Source organism: Sciurus carolinensis, chromosome 17 (genome assembly GCF_902686445.1).
Source record: "Sciurus carolinensis chromosome 17, mSciCar1.2, whole genome shotgun sequence".
Taxonomy (NCBI): Eukaryota; Metazoa; Chordata; class Mammalia; order Rodentia; family Sciuridae; genus Sciurus; species Sciurus carolinensis.
Window position 1 is genome coordinate 9306396 of NC_062229.1, and position 26365 is coordinate 9332760.

A 26365-nucleotide genomic window follows, 5' to 3' on the forward strand; every position below is an offset into this window, starting at 1 on the left:
GCTTTTCTTTCCTCCCACAATGGTTCCACTTCCCATACACAGCTCACCCCTGAGAGGAGACAATGGGTCCTTCCACCCTGGTCTATAGCACCACAGAAGATTAGGAGGGAGACAACGGGAATGAGGAGGAGGAAGACACCAACTACAACAATACGAAGCTCTCCTGAGAGTTTTTAAATCCCAAGTACTCATTTGTGTTCTCTGTAGCTGTTTAGGATTGATCTGTATTGCTTTTCTGTTGCTAAAAGTGTCTACATTATAATGATTTCAAATGAAAAGTAACTTAGTAACTTTCATGAGGCTATTAGGTAGGAAAGAGTGAGTTCTGTTTTTGCCAGCCTGTCTGATTACAGACAAGGGCTTCTTGCTGTGGAAACCTGGCAGGGAGTCCCCTTGACAACCCAAAAGTCCTTTTCATTTCCTGTCACTATGGGAAGAGACCCCTTGCTTAGTGTCCTGTTCCTTTTGTGACCTCCTGCTAGATCACAGGGCAGAGCAGTGGGTGACATTGCTCAATTAAAATATCCTTTTAATAATTTCTCCTATTTCTTAAGTAAAACATTTAATTTTTCTTTGACAATAAAAATAAATTATATATTTGACAAGAATGACTAATTCATTTCTAATTGCCCAGAGTCTATATCTTGGAGGCCCAGAAGAGACATCAAAATTAATATCTCTCTAGATATTGAATCTAATATTTTTGGTCCACAAATCTTTCCATAATCAGTGTGGCTTCATTAACGTTGATGTTTTTCTCTCTGTAATTTTCACCCTTTCAGGAATGTCTTGTAGAGCTAGAGACCAGGTAACATAGCTGTTGTTTGCATCTATGTCATGGACATATGGGTCTTACAATCCTTGAAGCACATCTACATAATCAGTCCTTCAAAATCATAGCAGAGGCTTTAATGGGTTAAAAAGAGCCAATAGGTGAAGACATTGGGTAAATCTTACAGCTTGGAATGAGACAAATTACAGTTTCACATTGTTCCAGACCTAGGTGCTCTTTAGCAAATATTTGTGTTGCTCAAAAGATCACTATTCTGTGACATCAAATTCTGTCTTTTTAAAAAAGTGACTGCAATGACCAATTATTTCCAGGCTTAAACTCCACTCATGTGCCAAGCATGTTGTGGAGCTGGTAACAAGTTAAGTTCAGAGAGGAGGAGAGATACATACATGTTTTTGTACAACAGCTGGTCAGTGACTCTGGACTGCAAGGGTGATTTTCTGACTGCCGTTGCAGGACACAGTCTCCCCTGCTGGCACCCAATAGCAATTGATTGACTGGAGGAGATGACATTTTTTGTTTAGGTGTCATGGAAGGATTATTAATAGACAGACCGTAAGAATACATTGGGGGTGTTTATAAGGACAAAGGGATGTATTGATGACTGACTTTTTACTGGGACAACAAATGAGAATAATTGGTAGTAAAACTGAATGTGCATCAATTGTTGGAATTCAAAAAACTACCCAGTGCCCAAGTAGAGCATGGGGTTTTTTTAGTGATATGATATGGATAAAAGCATAAGAATATCAAAGTATTGTCTTTATAATGAACTCATAAATAATGTGTAATCATCAAGTAATTCTTTCCATTACTTGCTGGTACATCACAGAGAGATTTAAAACCACCTCTATGTAAACTAGAATATTTCAGGGAAAAGACTTTTTTTTGATACATACAGCTTAGATAAACATTAGATGTTTTTAGGCAAGTTTTTTTTTTTAACCAAAAATTTTATAATCCATTTCATAAACCAAAACTGACATGGAAGTATTGACAGGAAAATATGTCTACCAAATCCTGACAGAATTTACCTTTGGGGGACAGGAATCCTTCAGAAGAATGGAATCATACAGAGCTATCAATTATTCAAATTTTGCAAGTCATAATTCAAATGTGTATAAAATATCAGCTTGGAGCACACATTACTAAATGTTTGTATTTTAATGAATGCAGAGGGTGCTACTGCCTGGAATTACAGGTAATATTAAAGGATCATTTTCTGAAGTCCAGATAATATTCTAGGACAGTGGTTCTCAACCACATTGAGTTCACATATATATAATGAGATGACATTAGTTTGGGTGAAGGCAGAGATCCATATATATTAAAATATCCACGGTAAATATATTGATAAATGAATCACGTAACCACAAGTTGACACAGTTTCAAAGATTGTTTAAAATCTTTCTGACAACGTTGAAGGGAGACCAATAGGGAAGGGGAGGGGAGTGGGGGAGGTAGGGAAGGAGGGAAAATGCTGGTATTGGGAAGGCGATTGTCATGTGATGTCAGAGGCTGCCTCAGTGTGCCACAGTGAAAGTGAGATTAAGTGTAACCACGTGCACCAGGAACAGTAACTAGAACTCTGCTTTGAAATCTGCTCATCTTGCCCTTATAATGGTAGCTGAAAGGACCCTTTTAATATAATTCATCTTCTTGTGTTTGACATTTATTTTGTTATTTTAATCTGCATTGAATTTGATCCATAATAAAAAAACTCTTTCTCTCAAAAACCTTTGCTAGGTACATAATGCTTATCCCCATTTTACAGAGGAGGTGTGTTTACCTTATTTCCTGTCCTTTTCTCTTTTGTATTTTATACAATGGAATCACAGTGTCAGCTGACAATGGTAATGCACACAGGTGGTCTTCATGCAGCTGAAGTTGGGGAGCCGCAGTTCACCATTCAGGCAGGATGAACAAGAAACCTCTTAACTAGGCACAAGGAGGTTCCAACTTGCAATTTACACTTACCTTATAGGTGCCTATGCTCCATGCTGAGGTCCTCAAGTGAAAATTAAAGGATTAACATCAGCCACCAGAATGGGATCCTAACTGGAATAAGTTATACTCCATGAATGTAGAATATATTAAAATGCACCCTACTGTCTTGTATACCTAAAGAGAACAAGGACAAAGAAGGGTCATAACAATGAAGCAAAACTAGCAGGCCATTGTAGAGTATAGAAATGAGGAATAAGAGAACTCATGGAGATGTCCTCCTACAAAATACACTACTGAGATAGTGTCATCAGACAAAGAAACTGCTAAATAATTTTAAAAGTTTTAAAAGAATTTCATAATATTACATTACAATTTAAACCTTGGATGAAATATGCATTGTGCACTAATGCCACATTTGTGGTTAGTAATGTCACAGATTTTGTGTATTTAACAAAATCATATGTGTCAGAATTTGAATTTCTTCAGAGTAGGTTAGGAGTGACATATTCATAGTTTTGTGTTTGAAACTGGGTATTAACATCAGTCTTGTGCCTGCCAGGTAAGAGATCTGCCATTGTGCTAAATCCCCAGATGTTTTAGAATTTTAAGACCAGAGTTGATTAATTTACCCAGATTGTCCTCAAGCTTGAGATCTGACTGACTCAGTCTCCCGAGGACCTGTGTCTGCAGTTGGGGACAATTGGCGTCTGTGTTATTCTCTTCCTTGGAAATACACATTCTTAAGTGACACTGAAATGAGCAATGTTAGACCAAGAAAATCACACTAACAAGGCCATAGTCATGGTAAAGTGCAGCTCTCTCTTCAAAGGCAGCAGAGAATAAAGAACATCCTTCCCACTTAAAAAATTCAGTGTCATTAAAGAAAATTTAAAAGCTTGTTTGACAATTTTTAAAAGGCAAACAGAAGTTGGGTGGAATCTATATTCATAAATTGGATGATCATGACATATAAGAATATTGAAAAACTTCATTTTAATCTGTTACATAGGATGCTTTTGACTATAAACTGTCAAATTTAATTTAGTGTTCAAATAATGGAGTGCCTACTTTAGCACAGTACTTATAAATATCCTAATGAAGAAATTTGTGCCATTGTCATAGAATAAAACTGGGCATATTTGACAGCTTTTAAATTTTCTTTAATGACACTGAATTTTTTAAGTGGGAAGGATGTTCTTTATTCTCTGCTGCCCTTGAAGAGAGAGCTGCACTTTACCATGACTATGGCCTTGTTAGTGTGATTTTCTTGGTCTAACATTGCTCATTTCTGTGCCACTTAAGAATGTGTGTTTCCAAGGAAGAGAATAACACAGACGCCAATCATGCAAGAGTTCTAGGATTGTGTCTTTCACACTGAGAAAATTGCTGAAGGAGTATCGAATTCAGGAGGAACACTTCACTTCTGCTAGGTACCTGGTTTTTAGTTACCTTATTCTAAGCTTTTTACCCCCCAAAATGTGCAAGCATTACTGAACTACACAATCATTTTGAACTCCCAGATACACAACTTAATTTCGTTACAATTTACCAACTTTAAAGATATGGAAATTTTGAAGTTCTTCTGTTCCCCTTCTCAATTTATTAACCTTGCCTATTCTCATACTTTCACCAATATCACAGTTATTTATGTTTTAGTGCCATATTTGGTATTCTTCCCATCTCAGGGATTCTTTTCTCTTACTGTAAGATTCCCCCATTCTGAAACTTCCACCCTCAGGTGGGAAGTACAAAGCCTTCTTCACCTGTGGGTCTCACCTGGCAGGTGTCTGTCTGTTTTAAGGAACAGGCCTTGGAGGGTACTTTGGTTCAGCCATGTCACATTCTCCCAGAGACAGTGCAGTAGCTTCAGTGATGGTCACTGTGGTCAGCCCTGTGCTGAACCCCTTCATGTACAGCCTGAGGAACAGGGACAGGAGATGTACCCTGAGGAGGCTGCACAGCAGAACTGCCTGTTCTCAGTACCCATAGTGTCCATTTGAAATGTACCTCGGAGAAGTCTGCCACACCAAACTTACAGAGTTGTGTCCACCTGTTGTTTTGCATTTTCTGTGCTTTCATTCTTCACTGTAGTAGAGTGAGATTGGAAACTGAGCATTGTGAGTTCAAAACCAGTCTCAGCAACTGCAAGGTGCAAAGCAACAGAGTGAGACACTGTCTCTAAATAAAATACAAAAATAGGACTGGGATGCTGCTTTATTTTTTGTGTGCCTCTGAGTTTAATCCCCAGTACTAAAAAACAAGAAAGTTAAAGTTCTAAGTTCTTTTTTTCATTCATTTTTTTACCCAAATAAGGAATGAAAATAAAATGCAAGTGGTTCCTTATAAATTACCTACATGAATCAAATACAAGAGGCTTACAGAACTCCAAATGTACAAGATTAGAGCAGACCCACACCAAGACAAATTTTAATGAAAATGACTAAAATACAGAATAAGGATAACAGTTTAAAGGTCATGAGAGAAAAAAAGCAAATTGTGTATAGGGGAACACCAATTCAGACCTCTACTATTACCCACCCAGACTTTCAAAATGAGGAAGTCATAGAAAAGCATGTAATGATGAATGGACAGTAGAAGAAATCAAGGAGGAAATAAAAAAATACTTAAAGTTAAATAAGAACACCAACACAACATACCAAATTCTCTGGGACACTATGAAGGCAGTACTAAGAGGAAAGTTCCTAGCATTGAACTCATTTCTTAAAAGAATAAAAAGTCAACAAATAAATGACCTAATACTACATCTCATAGCCCTAGAAAAAGAGGAACAAATCAACACCCAAAGTACTAGAAGACAGTAAATAATTAAAATTAGAGCTGAAATCAATGAGAATGAAACAAAAAAGTTGAAAAAATTGACAAAACAGAAAGTTGGTTCCACGAAAAAATTAATAAAATTGATAAACTCTTAGCCACATTAACAAAGAGAAAAAGAGAGAAAACCAAAATTACTAAAACACATGATGAAAAAGGAAATATCACAATGGACACAACTGAAATATAGAAGATAATTAGAAACTATTATGAAAATTTATACTCTAATAAAATAGAAAGCATTGAAGACAATGACAAATTTCTAGAGACATAGGATCTATCTAAACTGAATCAGGAAGTCATGCATGATTTCAACAGAACAATTTCAAGTAATGAAATAGAAAGCACAATTAAAAGCCTACCAATAAATAAAAGCGCAAGACCAGATGGATTCTTACCTGTGTTCTACAAGACCTTCAAAGAAGAATTAACGCCAATACTCCTCAAATTATTCCATGAATAGAAGAGGAGGGAACCCTTCAAAACTCATCATATGAGTTTGGCTTTGATATCAAAACCAGACAAAGACACATCAAGGACAGAAAATTTCAGACTCATATCCCTGATGAATATAGATGCTAAAATTCTCAATAACATTCTGGCAAGTTGCATGCAAAAACATATTAAAAAGATAGTGCATGACAATCAAGTGGGGTTCATCTCAGGGATGCAGGGTTGGTTCAACCTACAAAAATCAATAAACATAATTCATAACAACAAATAGATTTAAAAACAAGAATCATATGATCATCTCAATAGATGCAGAAAAAGCATTTGACAAAATGCCGCACCCATTTATGTTTAAAAAAACTAGAAAAACTAGGGATAATAGGAACATACCTCAATATCATAAAAGCCCTGTATGCTAAACACAAGGTCAACATAATTCTAAATGGAGAAAAATTGAAAGCATTCTCTCTAAAATCTGGAACAAGACAAGGATGCCCTCTTTCACCACTTTTATTCAACATTGTCCTTGAAACTCTAGTATAGCAATTAGACAGAAGAAGGAAATTAAAGGTATACAAATAGGTAAAGAAGTACTGGAACTATCAGTATTTGTTGATGACATGATTCTATATTTAGAAGATTCAAAGAGTTCCACCAAAAATCTTCTAGAATAATAAATGAATTTGTCAAAGTAGCAAGATATAATATCAATACCCATAAATCAAACACATTCCTATACATCAGTAGTGAATCCACTGAAATAGAAATAAAGAACATTACCCCATTCACAATCAACTCAAAAAAATAAAATACTTGAGAATCAATATAAGCAAAGAGGTGAAAACTACAGAACACTAAAGGAAGGAATTGAAATCTTAGAAGATGGAAAGATCTCCCATGCTCTTGGATAGGCAGAACTGATATTGTCAAAAGACCATATTATTGTCCTTGAAACTCTAGCCAGAGCAATTAGACAAACCAAGGAAATTAAAGGGATGTGAATAGGAAAAGAACTCAAACTATCCCTGTTTGCTCATGACATGATTATATATTTGGAGGAACCAGGAAATTCCACCAGAAAACTTTTAGAACTCATAAGTGAATTCAGTAAAGTAGCAGGATATAATATCAATGGTCATAAATCTAGTGCATTTTTATACATAAGTGATGAATCTTCAGAAAGAGAAATAATGAAAACTACCCCATTCACAATAGCTTCGAAAAAAAAATAAAATACTTGGGAATCAATCTCACAAAAGAGGTGGAAGACCTCTACAATGAGAACTACAGAACACTAAAGAAAGAAATTAAAGAAAACCTTAGAAGATGGAAAGATCTCCCATGTTCTTTGATAGGCAGAATTAATATTGTCAAAATGGCCATACTACCAAAAGTGCTATACAGATTCAATGCAATTCCAATTAAAATCCCAATGATGTACCTTACAGAAATAGAGCAAGCAATTATGAAATTCATCTGGAAGAATAAGAAACCCAGAATAGCTAAAGCAATCCTTAGCAGGAAGAATGAAACAGGGGGTATCGCAATACCAGAACTTCAACTATTTTACAAAGCAATAGTAACAAAAATGGCATGGTACTGGCACCAAAACAGACATAGAGACCAATGGTACAGAATAGAAAACATAGAAGCAAACCCACATAAATAAAGATATCTCATACTAAATAAAGGTGCCAAAAACATTCACTGGAGGAAAGAACTTACTCAACAAACAAATGGTGCTGGGAAAAATGGAAAGCCACATATAACAAAATGAAATTAAACCCTTATCTTTCACCATGCATGAAACTCAGTTCACTGTGGATCAAGGACTTAGGCAGTAGAACAGAGACCCTGTGACTACTAGAAGAAAAAGTAGGCCCAAATCTTCATCATGTCAGCCTAGAATCTGACTTCATTAACAAGATCCCCAAAGCACAAGAAGTTAAATCATGAATCAATAAATGGGATGGACTCAAATGTAAAGCTTTTCAACAAAAGAAACAATCAATAATGTGAAGAGAGTCTACAGACTGGGAGAAAATCTCTGCCATATGAACCTCAGATAAACTATTAATCTTTAGGATATATAAAGAACTCAAAAAACTTAACACCAAAAATACAAAGAACCCAATCAATAAATGGGTTAAGGAACTGAACAGACACTTCTCAGAAGAAGATGCATAATCAAAAGTTCAATATCTTTAGCAATTAGAGAAATGTAAATCCAAACAACTCTAAGATTTCATTTCAGTCCAATCATAATGGAAATTATCAAGAATAGAAGCAAAAAATAAATGTTGGCAAGGATGTGGGGGAAAAGTTACACTCATACATTGCTGGTGGGAATGCAAATTGGCGCAGCCACTCTGGAAAGAAGTATGGAGATTCCTTAGAAAACTTGGAATGCAACCACCATTTGAACGAGTTATCTCACTCATTCATTTATACCCAAAGGATTTAAAATCAGCTTATTACAGTGATACAGTCACATCAATGTTTGAAGCAGATCAATTCACAATTGTTAAGCTGTGGAACCAACCTAGATGCCCTTCAACAGATGAATTGATAAATAAAATGTGATATATATATATATACATATAGTGGTGTATATCATATTTATATATGATGGAAAATTACTCAGGTGCAGAAGAGAATGAAATTCTACCATTTTCTGGTAAATGGATTAAGGTAGAGACTATCATGTTAAGTGAAATAAGTCCAAAAAACATTCTCTGATATGTGGATGCTAATTCACAATAAGGCCAGGGGAATAGAGGAGAATAGAATTACTTTATATCAGTTACAGGCAAGTGAAGGGAGGGGAAGAGTTATAGGCTAGGAATAACAGTAGAGTGAAACAGACATTATTACCTTATGTACATATATGACTGCATGAACGATGTGTTTCTACAATTTGTATAATCAGAAATATGAGATATTACACTTCATTTATGTATGATGTATTTAAATATATAAATGCATTCTACTGTCATGTACAACTAATTAGAACAAAAAAAATTTTTAATTAAGTACATGAAAGAAGCGAATATTTGTAGCATAATTTATAATATCCAAGTTATGGAATAAGCCTAGATGGCCCTCAACATATGAATGGATACAGAAAATATAATATATATAAATATGTACACATATATAGTGATATATGTGCATATAATACATACATACATATGTTTGCATACACAGATTGAAGTTGCATTCACTCATAAAGAAGAATGAAAATATGTCATTTGCAGAAAAGTGGATGGAACTAGATAGTATCGTATTTTTAAAAAAATTTATTTATTTTTATTTTTACAGACTGTAGTTTGATTCATTGTACAACAAATGAGATACAACTTTTGATTTCTATGGTTGTACATGATATAGATTCACACCATTTATGTAATCATACATGTACATAGGTTAATGATATTTGTTTCATTTCACTATCTTTCCTTTCCCTGCTTCCTCCCCCACTCATTTCCCTCTACCCAATCCAGATTTCCTCCATTCTCTTATCCCCACACCTGCGAATCAGCATCCACTTATCAGAGAAAACATTCAGTCTTTGGGTTCTGGGGATCAGCTTATTTCAATTAGCATGATATTCTTCAACTCTATCCATTTACCTGCAAATACCATAATTTTATTCTTCTTTGTGGCTGAATAATATTCCATTGTGTATGTATACCAAGTGTTTCTTTATCAATTCACCTACCAAAGGGCATCTAGGTTGGTTCCACAATCTAGCTATTGTGAATTGAGCTGCTGTAAACATTGATGTAGCTCTGTCACTGTAGTATGCTGATTTTAAGTCCTTTGGGTATAAACTAAAGAGTGCAATAACTGGGTCAAATGGTTCCATTCCAAGTTTTCTGGGGAATCTCCACACTGCTTTCCAGAGTGGCTGCACCAATTTGCCACTCCACCAGAATGTACGAGTGTGCCTTTTTTTCTACATCCATGCCAACACCTATTTCTTGAAAATAGTCATTCTAATTGCAGTGAGATGAAACCTTAGCATGGTTTTGGTTTGCATTTCTCTAACTGTTAGAGTGAAGAATTTTTCCATACATTTGTTGACTTGTAGATCCTCTTCTGTGAGGTGTCTGTTCAGTTCCTTGGCCCATTTATTGGTTGGGTTCTTTGCATTTTTGGTGTTGAGTTTTTGAGTTCTTTACAAATTTTAGAGATTAGTTCTCTGTCTGATGTATGTGTGGAAAAGATTTTCTCCCACTCCGTAGGCTCTCACTTCACATTATTGACTGTTTCCTTTGCTGAGAAAAAGCTTTTTGGTTTGAATCCATCTCATTTAATGATTCTTGCTTTAATTTCTTGTGCTCTGGGAGTCTAGTTACGGAAGTCTTGTCCAATCTGAGGAAGTTTTGGTCCTACTTTTCCTTCTATTTGGTGCAGGGTCCTGGTCTAATCCCTAGGTCCTTGATTCACTTTGAGTTGAGTTTTGTGCAGGGTGAGAGATAGGGGTTTTATTTCATTTTGCTTCATATGGATTTCCAGTTTTCCCAGCACCATTTGTTGAAGAAGCTATCTTTTCTCCAGCAAATGTTTTTGGCATCTTTGCATTTCTACTCATAAATTATGAATCCTCTGAAAGAGAAGTTAGGGAAACCACTCCATTTAGAATTGCCTCAAAAATATATAAAATACTTGGGAATCAACCTAACAAAAGAGGTTAAAGACTTCTGAATGAAAACTACAGAACATTAAAGAAAGAAATTAAAGAAAATCTTAGAAGATGGAAAGATCTTTCCTGTTTTTGTATAGGCAGAATTAATATTATCAAAATGGCCATACTACCAAAGGTGGTATGGAGATTCAATGTAATTCCAATTAAAATTCCAATGACATTCCCCATAGAAATAGAGAAAGCAATCATGAAATTCATCTGGAAGTATATGAGACCCAGAATAGCCAAAACAATCCTGAGCAGAAAGAGTGAAGCAGGAGATATCACAATACCAGACCTTCAACTATACCACAAAGCAAAAGTAGCAAAACAGCATGGTATTGGCACCAAAATAGACAGGTATACCAATGGCACAGAATAGAAGACACAGAGACAAACCCACATAAATATAGTTATATCTTAGAAGATAGTATCATATTAAGCAAAATAAGCCAGACAGAAAAATGAGTGTTGTAGGATTTCTCTCATATGTAGAATCAAGAGGGCAAAAGATGAAGAAAAGATGTCATTAACGTAGAAGGAAAAGCATTAAGGTAGACAAACAGGATCAGGGAAGGTGTGTCAAGAGCAGATGAAGGCACAATCTGGGGAATAGTATTGACCAAATTAACTTTTGTGCATTAAGGTATGAAACCCACTGTTCTGCGTAATGAATATGCACAATAAACCAAGAAAGAATTAAAGAAGTAAAGAGTACACTTGATTCTTTCTTACTACTAGAAGAACCAAAAGAGTCTGGGCACATTCCTGCCTCTTCTTTGTCCTCCACTCATATGAGGACATTCCTAGTGATTGAGATAACAGGGAACATTTTGGCTAATTATGAGCTCTGTGCAGGGAGCCTCCAAGGGTTTACAATAGTCAGTGTTCAGCCTGGTGGTTCAAGTTCACAGGATCATGCATCTGTCTCCTTCTTATTTTCCAAATTAACTCATGGTATGAACTGCCAAAATAATAAATATGAAGTGTCATAATGTACCAGAAGTGAGAGAATTACAACCCATGTATCTGGAAACATCCACCTGAAATTCAGTTAACTGGTTTTGAGAAAGTTAGGACTCAGAATGCTTTTTGTGATTTTTACCCTGTTACACAAGTCTTTCAGTGTAAATAAAATGACTTATGTTGTTCAAAAACCAATTTAGCTGTAAGACTAGGCTACTGTAGAATTCAAAATCAAGAGGAAATAAATGTCTTCCACACGTTTTATGAGGAATAAATAGGGTTGATACATATAAACCTAAAAAAAAATTAAAAATATTCTCTCACTTTTCAACATTTGATATCCATTGATGGGTGCAGAAGACATTAATGCCATATTTGTAAGGTCAGTGATGTCATTTACTAATATGTGCATTTACCTACAACATTTGATATCAAAATTAGGTGTCAACCACTTGTCAGAATGAGACAAATTTTTAAACAATTTTTTAAAAAAACAACAAATAAAAGGTAAATGACATTTATAAAGAAAAAGGAGGGTAATGAAAAACCCAAGAAAAATGGAAAGTTTCTGGGTGGATATTGGAACAGAGCAATGCTTTCTGATTATGAAATATAATTTTTAATTTATTGTCTAGGTAATGCAGTCCTAGTTCTTATGAAGTGTTTATAAACATTCTAAGTCAAGGAAAATTGTAGCATCTTCTTAAAATAAAATAAGGAATATTTACTGCTTTAATGACCTTCAATTAAAATGATCTTTTTCTTAAAAGGGGAAGGATATTTCTTATTTCTATGTTCTCTTAAAGAATAGATTGTCTTTCACTATGATCATGGACAACTTATCTCTAATATCTTAGCTTTCTAACATTGCTCAGCTGGGCCTCTGTAAGGTAGATGTGCATAGAAGGAGGTAAAAAACAGATATCAACCAGAAAAGAGTGCTAAGAGCTTCTGGTTCATCACAAACAAGAAAATACCTGAAGGCATAGGGAACTCAGGTGTGAAAACTGTACCTGGGAAATGCTGGATTAAAAATACAAAAGTGGTGTCATTGGCCTATATGTATCACGTTTCCAAACCTTTAATTTTTTTCCAATTCAAAAGGTGCTCAAGCAATATAGAACTCAAAAACCTTACATCTATATTGGAATTCTATCTCATGGGACTCTCAGAGGACCAGACCTGCAACCCATCCTCTTTGGACTGTTCCTGTCCATGTTCTTGGTCACAGTACTTGGGAACCTGCTCATCATCCTGGCTGGCAGCTCTGACTTCCACCTCCACACTCCCATGTACTTCTTCCTCTCCAACTTGTCCTTGACTGACCTCTGTTTCATTGCTACCACAGTCCCAAACATGATGATGGACATCCAAACTCACAGCAGTGCCATCTTCTATGAGGGCTGCCTGACACAGATGTCTTTTTTCATCCTTTTTGGAAATATGGATAATATGCTTCTGACTGTGATGACCTATGACCAGTTTGTGATCATCTGTCACCCCCTGCATTACCCAGTAAGTATGAACCTTGTCTCTGTGGCTTCTTGGTTTTGATGGTTTTTTTGTTTAGTCTTTTGGAATCCCAGCTGCACAACTTGATATTCTTACAATTTAACTACTTCAGGGATGTGGCAATTGCTAACTTCTTCTGTGACCCTTCTCGACTCTTTAGTCTTGCCTGTTCTGGTACCTTTTCTAATGATTTAGTCATGTACTTTATTGGTGCCATACTTGGGAATTTTTCCATCTCCAGGATCCTCTTATCTTACTATAAAATTATTTCCTCTATTCTTAGAAATCCATCCAATGGTAGAAAGCATAAAACCTTCTCCAATTTTGGGTCTCACCTGTCAGTTGTTTGTCTACTTTATGGAACAGGGCTTGGTGTGTACGTTGGTTCATCTGCGTCCCATTCCCCTAGAAAGGGTGCATTGACCTTAGTGATGTACACTGTGGTCACCCCCATGTTGAATCCCTTCATCTACAGCCTGAGGAACAGGGACTTTAAATGGGCCCTGAGGAGGCTGCACATAGGAAGAGTCTAATCTAATCCTAGGACCTGTGACATACGTTTGCAATGGAGGTTGGAAAAGTCAATGAAACTAAACATGTCAACTGGAAATCTCACATTCTTCTTTTCTCTCATTTTTGTTGTAGTTTTCTGACTTTGTTTCCTTGTCATATTTCCTAGTATTATCATCATTGCAAAAATTGGGAGGGGAAGTAATTTGGAGTTTTTAAAAATAGGTATAGTCTCAGTTCGTAAAGATGAATTATTTCTGGAAACGGGTGTTGGTGATAGCTGCACAATAAGGTGAGTGTATTTAATATTCCAAATAGTGTGCATAAAATGGTAAAAATGATAATTTTTGTTGGAAATATCTCACCACAATAAACAAATATTTGTTATTAAGGCACACTTTTACATTGCTGGTAGAGCTGCAAATTGGTGCAGCCACTCTGGAAAGCAGAATGGAGAATCCTCAGAAAACTTGGAATGGACCCACCTTTTGATCCAGTTACCCCACTCCTCAGTTTATACCCAAAGGATTTAAGATCAGCATACTACAATAACACAGCCACATCAGTTCACAATAGCTAGATTGTGGAACCAACCTAGATGTCCTTCAACACATGAATGAATAAAAAATCTGTGGTATATATACACAATGAAATATTATTCAGCCATAAAGAATAATAATATCATGGCATTGCAAATAAATGGATGGAAGTGGAGAATATCATGCTAAGTGAAACAAGCCAATCCCAAAAAACTGAAGGCCAAATGTTTTCCCTGATAAGTGGAGAATGATATATAATGGGAGTGGGGGTGTGGGGAGTGAGAGAAGAATAGGGGAGCTTTAGATTATGTAGAAGGAAATGAGAGGGAGGGGGGTATGAACAATGGTGGAATGAGACAGACATCATTACCCTATGTACATGCATGATTACATGAATGATATGAATCTACATCATGTACAACCATAGAAACAAAATGATGTACCCCATTTGTGTACAATGAATCAAAATGCAGTCTGTAAAACATAAATAAATAATTTAAAAAGTAATAAAAAGGAACCTGCATAAACTATTGGAATTCAAATATTTATCTCACATGCACATATTACCTGGAAACTTTCAGATATTTGCATGATGTGGAAAGAGACACAAGGATTTTGAAAAGATTTTTTAACAATACACTCTCTAATTTAATTATATTTCTCCCCCAGGATTCACTATGCATCACGTAAATCATTTGAAGTAGTTGCATGTGCTTTACACAGAGACTTAATCTACATGGCTATGTAAACTACTTCGTTTTGGGGGAAATAGGTGTAGTTAGGTAAGTCTTAAGTCGTGTTTTGGTAAGTCTCAAAGGAAAATGATTATAGATACATGAATCAGTATGGACATATATGTATCTATGTAAAAATAAGCCTGCTCTGAGGTGGGGAGCAGCTCTGTAGAGAAGAGCTTGCATAGAAGGCACAGAACCTTAGGTTTAATCCCCACATGTGTAATGAGTATTGTTGACAAAACTAGCAGGTAATATTAATGAACCATTTTCCAAGTGCCCTATAGGAACCTGGGGCAATGGATGGATCTCAACTCTGATGTAGAAAAAACACCAAGAGTATCCCATGAGGATTCTCTGATTAAGTTGGTTTGGGTCTAATACAAAGTATCTTGATACTTTTAAATTGTTTTAGTCATCTTTTCATGACTGACAAGAAGACCTGATAAGAATGACTTAGAGGAGGAAACCTTTATTTTGGCTCATGGTTTCAATGGTTCAGTTCATGGTGGGCTGACTCCATTTCTCTGGAACCAAGTTGAGGCAGAAGTGTATGGCAAAAGGGCATGGCAGAGGAAAGCACCTCAGGATATGACAGCCAGGAGACAGAAAGAGGTCCACGCACTGGGGATGAAATACACATACCAAATCATGTCCCTAGTGATGTACTTCTTCCAGCCACACCCCACCTGCCTACAGATACTACACATTTAATCCATTTACGTGGATTAATCCACCAATTTGGCTTCATCTTTCATAATCTAATCATCTTTCTGCTGCAGCGACCAAAATCTCATGCCCATTTCACAAAGCAAAATACATTTAGTCTATTTCTAGTCTATAGTCTTAACAGTTCCAGCATTGCCCAAAAGTCCAAGTCCAAAATCTTACCTGAGACTCAAGACCAGTTCTTAGCTCTGAGCCCCTGTAATGATCAAAAGCGAGTTACAAATATCCAATGTACAGTGGCCTAGAGTAAACATTTCCTTTGCAAAAGGCAGAAGGGAGGGCACAGAAGGAAGGGATGAGACCAAAGTAAGACTGAAACCCAGCAGGACAACAAGTCCTGTAGCTCCATGCCCAGTGTCTGCAGCACAAGGCATCATGTTTTATCCAAAGGACTTGTGTATCTCCACCTGTATGGCCTTGCTGGTTGAGCCTACGTGGCTTCTCTTGATTTGTCTCTGCCTAATTTCTACAGCTTTTCTGAGCAGATATTCTGTTACTGGCATCTCTTAATCCTCTTGAGCTTTGACTTCCTTCTCACTTCTTCACTTATTGCCCTCTCACTGGCTGCCTGCAGGAATTCTAGCCCTGCTACACTCTGTCTAGCCTTCAAGTCCTTCCTTTGAAATTTTAGTGGAAGCCTTGGTGACCCCAAATGCCAGCCTACTACATTCCTGCAGAACCAGGAAAATGGAGATGACACAAAGGTCTGCTGCCATTTTCAGGCAGTGGTCAGACCTCCTGGGACCATGATTGCAGCAGCTTCTGAGAGCCTGTGTGGTTGATAATGGTGAAATGATTTCCCAGGACCCCCCCTCTATAAGCAAGGTATCTTCACGGTCTTTAACAAAGAAAATTTTACTTCTACATCCATGAGGTTGAGATGGGTATGGTCTGGCTGATTTCTGAGATGCCCTCAAAGTCATCTTACCTAATGTCTTTATGTAAACTACTTAGCATCTCTTTAATGACCATAATGTTTTAAATAACAACTTTCTTGGCCCTAGATTTAAATGTACTTTTCTAGCCAAATTAAAAGTTTTTCAAATCTTTCCATTCTGCTTTCTACTCCTGATTATCAGAGTAAATTTGGTTAAAAAGTGATGGCAATATCCATGCCACAGACTGAATGCTGTACTTCCTTGAAATTTTCTCTGCCAGATTATTTAGTCCATCACCTCTAAATTCAGTCTCATATAAAGTGTCAGAACATGGATAAAATAGAGACAGATTCTTTGCCAGAATGTAACAGGGATGGCCTCTAGTCAAATTTCCAATAGTCTTCTTTCTCCTCTGAAACCTCATAAGCTTAGTCTTTCCTATTGACATTCTGATCTCTGAGCTCCCACTATAATTTCCCATTAAACTGTTCATAATGTTCCATTCTGCATCTACAAGCTTTTCCAAACTCCTTCCACAAATCAGTTCCAAATACTTCTGAACCACATGGTCAGGTGAGTCATAGCAACAAACCCATTTGTCAGTATCAATTTCTGCTTTAGTCAGGTTTTTATCACCGTGACAAAAACACCTGACAAGAACAATGTAGAAGAGGAAAAGTTTATTTTGCCCCCTAGTTCTAGAGATTCATTCAACAGTCAGATGATTCCATTTTTCTGGGCCCAAGTTGAAGCAGAAGAGAAAGGCAGAAGGATATGGCAGAGGAAAGCAGCTCAAGACATGGCAACCAGGAAGCAGAGAGAGGTCTGCTCACCAGAGACAAAACATACACCCAAAGTCATACCCGCCGTGACCTACTTTCTCCAGCCACAACCTACCTGCCAACAGTTACTACAAAGTTATTCCATTCAAGTGGATTAACCCACTGATTCATTTGCAGCTCTCATGATCTAATTATTTCACCTCTGAAGATTCTTGTATTGTCTCACACATAAGTTTTGGGGGGAATACCACATATTGAAACCATAGCAAAAATATTAACAGGTAAACATATTCATAAAGGAGAATTACATACTATATGTAATTTCAGCAAAAAATTTAAAACTGTTTTACAATAGCACTATAAACTGTTATCATGTCCATTTTAGATGTGAGCAAAAGTCCCAAGTTTATATGTATTATTTCCTCTACTTTTCTCTTTTATTTTTTTCTGAATTATCTCATAGTGTGCATTCAAAAATAATAACCTAGAGTAGCCTTCTTGTAGCTGAGATAAGAAAATTGAAATTTAAGTGCTAGAAAGTATCAATGTGAAAATATACTAATTGGCATAAAATGGGTGGGACTTGAGAATCAGTTTTGGGGACTTTTCTGGTGCTAACTTCCTCAAATGTACATGAGAGGGTTTTTGATCAGAAAAAGATGAAGCATTTTTCCAAAGCCATAGAGAAGAAAAAATGGAAAAATCATAAAAAGCAAGTGAGTTTCTCACTATATATATAATTTACTAGGATTGTATTGGGTTCCTACAAATACAACTGCATAAAACATAAATATTTTTCCATGAACTGGTCCCAGTGTTTGGGAAACTGAATGTCAACTTTGAACACTCCACTTGGGGATACTTGAATACAAAATGTGCATAGCATTCTGAGTGGTTTATTTTTATTTTTGTTTTTTCATTTTCCTACCAACTTTTCTGTTTTGGAAAGTTGTCAAGGCTATGAGAACTACAATGTTCTCATGCTTCAGAATCTCTTTCAGAAGATCCAGAACTAGAGATTGTCTTTTTTTTTTTTTTTTTTTTAACTGTTCCTACCCTCACATCTGGTCAGGTGCTCAGGAACCTGCTCTTCATCCTGGTCATGAGTTCTGACTCTGTCCTCCACGCCCCATGTGCTTCTTCCTCTCCAGCCTGTCCTTGCCTGACATCTGCTTCATCCCCACCACAGTCTCAAGGACGACTGTGGATGCCCTAACTCAGCAGAATCCTCTCCTGTGAGGGCTGCCTCACATAGATGCCTCTCCTCTCACTTCTGGAAGTGTGGATGACACACTGCTGACTGTGATGAACTCTGTTTTGTGGCCATCTGTCACTCTCTGCATTATTCAGTCATCATGAATCCTTGCCTCTGTTTTTTCTAAGATTTGATGATTTTGTGGTCTGTCCTTGGATTTCCAGCTGCACAATTTGATTTTCTTAAAATTCATATTTTTTAAGATGCCAAAACTTCTAATTTCTTCTGTGTCCCCCTCAACTTTTTAATCTTGTCTGATCTCACATCTTCTCCCATAACATAATCAGGCATTTTGTTGTTTCCAGCTTCAGTTTTCTTCCTCTCTGAAGGTTCCTTTTCTTTTACTATAAAGAAAATGTACAAGAAATAATAAAGAAATTTTGGAGAATCTCACCACCAGCTGGAAAGATAAAGCCGTTTCTACCTGTGAATCTTGCCGGTCACTTGTTTGCCTATCTATTGGAACGGCTCATGGAGTTCAGCTGTGTCACTTTCTCTGTGACACCAAGTAGTGGCCTCAGTGATGGACACGGTCATCACCTTCTTGCTGAACCCTTCACGCCTTCAATGACAGAGGCATTGAAATATCCTCAGGAGGCTCCACAGAACCATCTAATCTCAGAAACCAAAGCTTCACTTGGAGGGCAGACTGGGAAAGGGAGCAAAACCACTTAGCTTTGAATCCCTGCTCTTTGGACACATTGCTTTTCAATTTTACGGCTTTAATTACTCTTTATGTTTTGTAGGTGAATAGCAATGGCCAGAGATGTGAGATATAAGGAAGGGGAAGTTATTTAAAGGGGTGTAAATTTTCATTATACTCAGATGGAAAGTAACTGGAGATGAATCTTGGCGATGGTTAAATAGCAATATGAATGAAGTCAAGGCCACTTATCTGTGAATTAACAGTTAAAATGGTAAATTTTTGCTAGGTATATTTTTGCACAATAATCAACTGAATTAAACAGAAGTTGAATCTTAAAAAAAAAAAAGGGTAGGGGGAAACCTGTGAAGAGAACACACAAGCTTCCTCCTGAGGACAGCCCTAAACCTGTGGACATTTTTTTCTCTTCTCTTACTTCCTCCACTAACATGAGGAAGTCCTTGGAGGTTTGGCCAACATGGACCAATTGGGCTAATTATGAGCTCTGGGCTTGGAGCCTCCAAGGTCATATAATAATCAATACCATCCTGAGCCTCCAGCCGTTCAGTCGATGCCTCCAGTCCAGTTGGCCCCATACCTGCATTTGCCTCTCCCATGCTTTTCTGCCTCAGGAAGCTCCTGTCTGTCACCTTACTCATATCAATTCTGACTGCAGAGCCTGAGATCTCAGTGGACACCAGGCAGAGGAGGGGCATTAGGTCCTCAGCTCTTGGTCATGACCCAGGAAAGAGGCAACTTTTCACAGTAAGTGCTGAGGGAGAGGAGAGATGATGGAAGGACTGGTGGAAGCATGGTTTCCTCATCAGCAGGATGCACAAGACAGTCTGTGGAGGTCAGGAGGATGCAAATATACAGAATATCAGCTGCTGTAACTTTGAAGTTTATGTACTTGTTGATAGTGAAGATGCCAAACATCTACATCAAAAGTTTCATTTTCCTTAACAGAGAGACCAATAGAGTAAGGAAGGAGATTATGAGGGAGTTAGCAGAGGAGGGAATGGGGAATAAAATCTATCAAATTATGCTCTCTTGTGTGAATACACCACAATGACTTCTGCTTATATTTATTATAATGAACCAATTAAAGTAATAATAATAATAATAAAAGGGAGATCAATAGGCTAGAATAAAAAGAGGAAAGGAAATGGAAAGGTACTGGGGAATGAAATTGATGAGATAATCTTAATCAGATTTATGAATATGGCATAAATATTCCCACTATTATGTATAGTTACAATGCACCAAAAATTAAAAATGGATTTAAAAGAAAAAAAGATAAACAAGAGCATCCCAGAAACTTGGGAGGCTGAGGCAAAAGGATTGTAAATTCAAGGGCAGCCACAGCAACTTCGTGAGGCCCTGAGCACCTTAGAAAGACCCTGTATCAAAATAAGAAATAAAAGGGACTGGGATGTGACTCAGTGGTGGAGCACCCCTGGGTTCAATCCCTATTACTGTCCAAAAAGTGACCAAAGATAGAAAGCATAAGAATTTGATGTTAGGGAGTAGCCGTGAGAATCCTGAGAGGAGGATCCATTTAGAGTAATTTTGTAGCTTACTGTAGAGATGTGTGATGCAGGAGAGGGAAATGCAAATAATTCCAGTTCCAACTTGAATTAGGTAGAGGGTCAAGTGACAAATGTAAAGTGAATAGGAAATTGAAGTGCAGTGGAAATCACAAAATAACCATGGGCCTAGACAGTTTAAAAGTACATTATTCAGGCAATTGGAAATATGCCATTATCCCATGAAAAAATTTAAGAAAATAATCAAATCAGTTATCTCTTTCAGGGGCTCTTATTACCAGGCCAATATGGTATGGGATTTTGTTATCGTGCTGTTATAATGTAAGGTAATAGCAAACACACTTTAAAATTTTGTTTATTTTTTAGAACTATGTGACAGATTTGGAACTGTATTGACAATTACTGAATTAAATGAGTTTTCCTCCCGTCAGTAAAAACAACCTTCCTTTCTTACCACCCTGGTTCCACTTCCCTAAGACGTCTCATCCACAGCAGCAGAGAATGGGTCCCTGAGAGCCAGCGGCGAGCACTCTCAAAGGTCCACAAAGCATCCAGGATGAGCAGGGTAGTCTCCAGGACACCAGCCCCTTCTGAGGGTTTCCCAGGCGAGGTCTAATCCTTGGCTTGGAGAGCTCGCTTGGTTGCACGTGCACAGTGTGCCCTTGGTTGTGAGCTCCCAGGATATTTACTGAAACAGAATGAATACCTTTTCATGCAACTCATGCTAAGTTGTTAGTTTGATAAGAGAAAAGACCTGACTGAAATGAGTTCTCTGAATTCATGTTGCCAGAAGAATCCTGGCCGGGGTCCCTTGCACAACCCACAACCCACCCGGTCATTTCCATCCTCGTCACCCCAGAAAAGAGCCCTTGCTCACTGAGCTCCTCCAGCCCATGCTCCAGGTGGATCACTGAGCAGAGTAGTGGGTGGTGCCTGCTGCTCCGTCTCTAGATAGGAGGAATGGCCGCAGACCCCAGACAGCGCCCCCAGGAAGCAAAGGCACTAACAGCACAGCACTCCCTGCCTTCTTGCCCCCCGACAGGACGTGCTTGCCGCTGACCACCTTCCTCCCCATTCCTAACAATCTGCTCAATCATTCTCAAAAGCAGAGATAGTCTAGTGTTGCTTTCATTCCTACTCAGGACAGGTGCAGCGTATCCTAATGCCACCTATGTGATCAGGGATGATATTTGTTATCTGCATGCAACTCTAAAGTACTTACCAAACTTTGAAGTCCACCAAATGTACAGGCCTATACTGATAATTTCTTTATCTTATTTTATTTTTTACAGACTGCATTTTGATTCATTGTACACAAATAGGGTACATCTTTTCATTTCTATGGTTTTGCACAATGTAGATTCACACCATACACATACATAGGGTAATGATGTCTGTCTCATTTCACCATTTTTCATACTCCCTCCCTCTCATTTCCCTCTACTTAATGTTTCTCCATTCTTATCCCCTACTCCCCCACACCCATTATATATCATTATCCACTTATCAGGGAAAACATTCCACCTTCGATTTTTGGGATTGGCTTAAGTCACTCTGGAAAGCAGTATGGAGAGTACTCAAAAAACTTGAAATGGACCTACTTTTGACCCAGTTATCCCACTCATTGTTTTATACTCAAAGAACTTAAAATTAGCATACTATGGTAATGCAGCTGTATCAATGTTTATAGCAGCTCAATTCATAATAGCTAGATTGTGGAAAAAACTTAGATGCCCTTCAATAGATGAACGGATTAAGAAACTGTGGTGTATATACACAATGGAATATTATGGAGTCATAAGGAAGAATAATATTATGGTATCTGCAGATAAATGAAGGGAATTGGAGAATATTATGCTGATAATTTCTGAATATAAAAATTTGTGAGCTAGGATTTCACTCACAAGAAAGTGAAATCAGAAACATGGGAAGTAGAAAAAACCTGGTAGAAAACAGGAGCATTATGTTTTCAGAGATGCATTATCAACTTTTTTCACTTGGTGCTTTGTGGATTAACGTAAAGGTGGAATACACTTTGGTATTTTCAGTTTATGAATATGTATCCACATAGCATAGCTGATCAAATTCATTCTGCAGTTCCTCCATTTTTCCAGCTCCCTTTCCTCCCACTCAGTTCTCTTCCTCTACTCCATTGATCTCCCTTCTATTTCCAAGGAATCCCTCTGTTTTTTTTTTTTTTCCTCACCCTTATTTTGCTCTAGTTTCTGCATATGAGAGAAAATATTTGACTCTTGACTTTCTGAGTCTGGCTTATTTCACCTAGCATAATGTTCTCTGTTTCCATCCATGAAGCAGCAAAGATCATAATTTCATTCTTCTTTATGGCTGAGTAAAACTGCTTTGTGTATATATACAACATTGTCTTTACCCATTTATCTGTTAATGGGCACCTGGACTGGTTCTTAGCTTGGCTGTTGTGAATTGCTGTAAAGATTGATGTGACTGTTTCACTACAATGTGTTGATTTTAGATTTTTGGATAAAAACCAAGAAATGGAATAGCTGAGTCCTATGGTGATTCAATTTCTAGTCTTTTGAGGAACTCCATACCACTTTTCAGAGTGGTTGTACTAATTTTCAGTCCCACCAACATAGAGTGAGCCATTTGACCCATATCCTTGCCAGCATTTATTTATTAATTTTATATTTGGTTGATGGCTGCCATTCTAACTGGGGTAAGATGAAATCTCAATGTAGTTTTGATTTACATTTCCCTGATTGCTAGGGATGTTGAACATGTTTTCATATTTTTTTCCCATTTGTATTTCTTCTTTTGAGAAGTGTCCTTGTGCATTTTAATTTTCTTTTTTTAAAAACTACTTTTTTGGGGTTAAAAGTGAGAAATATTTTTCTCTTTTTCTTTAATGAGTAAGTTTTATTTCACTGAGATATGTATTTTTATCTTTAAAATACATTTATTTTTATTTTTATCTTTAAAACCTGTGTAGTTGAGCATTTACAAAGTAGGTCTGTATAGAAAGAGGTGAATAGCACTGAAACCAATAATGAAAGAGAAGTAAGAAGACTGGGTTTATTACAACTGAGAAATATTGCTAATGGTTTATGGATTTCAAGGGTGAATCAAAATATATAGAGTTCTGAGTAACCGTTTTCTTTTTCAATCATTTTTCTTTCACCAAAGGTGTACAAGGAATATGGAAGAACAAAATCTAACAGGTGTCTCAGAATTTCATCTCATGAGGCTCTCAGAGGACCCCGACTTGCAGCCCATCCTCTTTGGACTGTTCCTGTCCATGTACCTGATCACAGTGCTTGGGAACCTGCTCATCATGCTGGCTGTCAGCTCTGACTCCCACCTCCACACCCCCATGTACTTCTTCCTCTCCAACCTGTCCTTGGCTGACATTGGGTTTATCTCCACCACAGTCCCAAAGGTGATTATGAACATCCAAACTCACAACAGAATCATCTCCTATGTGGGCTGCCTAACAAAGATGTCTCTTTTTGCCATTTTTGGATGTATGGATGACATGCTTCTGACTGTGATGGCCTATGACCGGTATGTGGCCATCTGTCACCCCCTACATTACTCAGCCATTATGAACTCTCACTTCTGTATGTTCTCAGTTTGTCTGTCTCTTTTATTCAGTCTTTTAGAGTCCCAGTTGCACGTTTTGATTGTCTTATATTTTACCTATTTCAAGGATGTGGAAATCACTAATTTCTTCTGTGAACCTTCTCAAGTCCTGGAGCTTACCTGTATTGATGCCTTTACCAAAAATATGTTTGTGTATACTGTTGGTGCCATTTATGGTTTTTTTCCTCTAACAGGGATATTTTTCTCTTATTATAAAATTGTTTCTTCCATTCTGAGGATCCCATCTACAGGTGGGAAGTACAAAGCCTTCTCCACCTGTGGGTCTCACCTCTCAGTTGTTTGCTTATTTTATGGAATAGCCATTGGAGTGTACTTTACTTCAGCAGTGTCAAATTCTCCTGGAAAGATCACTGTGTTCTCTGTGATGTACACTGTGGTCATCCCTATGCTGAATCCCTTCATCTACAGCCTGAGGAACAGGGACATTAAAATTGCCCTGAAGAAGCTACAGAGCCAAGTAATCTAATCTCATTATCTCTCCCCTCATTTTCATAGTTTCTACTGGAAGAATCAATCGTCTAGACCTGGAAATCTTAGCCTCTTGGTCAAATTACTCTTTTAACTGCAAGACTCTCATTCCACTCCATATTTTATACAGGAATACCACTTCCTTTGGTTCGTATATAATTGTATTGTACAAGTGTTCATAATTCTTTGTCATATAATCATCATAAATAAATAAATATATCTCAGCAGTCTCTGTCATTTCTGAACGATGATCCTATCCTCCAGGCCAAATTCTAAATACGCTTTTAAATTACATTCTTTTACAGAATTCATATATATTCTCTTTAAAATTTGCACCCAACATATTTATTTTGGCAAGTTTTATGTAGGGGTTGTTTTACTAGTCCTCAGTGTTGACTTTGCAGAAATAAACAGGGGACATAAAAATCTGATAACTCATTTTAGGTCTGATTTATTTAGATAAGGTATGAGGGTTTTATAAAGTTCCAGGAAAGACCCAGATGATCGTTCCTTTAAAAAATCAAGCTCAAATGGGTAAGTTACAAATGTACTTGTTTGAGCAAGACCAAGGTTGTTTTGCAAATATTTTAAATGCATTGGCCTTCACACCAGATTATCTTTAGGTTGGATTTAGGGGATTTTCTATCTGCTGTAATCTTACCTGTCCATAGGGATCTTGTGATACTGAGTGGAGACTTGAAATCACTACTCTAGTTTCCACCTGAATATGATGTCATACTCTTTCATTCATGGTCACCAATTTGCTACCTTGAAAACTCAGTATATTCCACTATTGCTTTCACACCCCACAAACTTCAGTGTTTTAGAGACTCCCTTCATGTGTAACGAGGTCCCTTTTTACCTTTGTACTGCAGTATACTGCAGTATAAATTCAAAAGATTCTCTGCATTCTACTAATTCTCCACTAAAATATATAGCTTTCTTTTTAATTTATTAAAGAAACTCTAAATCATAAATCCCAGTAGAGTAAAGGTATATTGTGAGTTTCTGTAGTTGTGATATTTCAACATGGGCTCAAGAAATAAGAGTGGTTTTAAATGTGTGGCTTTGTTCAGCTGTCCAAGTGAGGAATCAGTGGTAGCCTTGGATTACAGTTGCTGTGTGGCTCTGTGGTATTGAATAGTATGTCAACTATTTCATTTCAAATGAATTGAATTTTGGCTTCCTTTACTTTTTTTGTATGATTTCCAAGTTCTGTGACTCCAGCTATAGGTAGCTGAAGAACTTCATAAGTGAGATAATAATTTTGACTCATGTCCCACAGTACACTCTTCCTGCAGGTATGCTTTGGGTTTTCCTCTATTATTTAATGATCAAGGAGAATGTCATGATGCAGTAACACCTTTCATGGGAAAAGTTTATAAAGTTTTCAATGGATGTCTAAAATTGGTATGAAATTTTTTTATTAACATACATAATAGAAAGAA

The 26365-nt window shown here is 37.1% G+C and overlaps 1 protein-coding gene and 1 pseudogene across 1 annotated transcript in view; both read left to right on the forward strand.

Annotated features, from left to right (window-relative positions):
• The window catches only part of LOC124967984 (olfactory receptor 1D4-like), a 36614-nt gene extending 17215 nt beyond the window's left edge, over nucleotides 1–19399 (forward strand). Inside the window, exons 3-4 of the mRNA XM_047530399.1 lie at nucleotides 12786–13196; nucleotides 19367–19399. Coding sequence (XP_047386355.1) covers nucleotides 12786–13196; nucleotides 19367–19399 — 444 coding nt within the window. The remainder of the gene's footprint in view (nucleotides 1–12785; nucleotides 13197–19366) is intronic.
• Nucleotides 19400–24000: 4601 nt separating this feature from the next.
• Nucleotides 24001–25011, forward strand: LOC124967985 (putative gustatory receptor clone PTE01; annotated as a pseudogene).
• Nucleotides 25012–26365: the final 1354 nt, after the last annotated feature.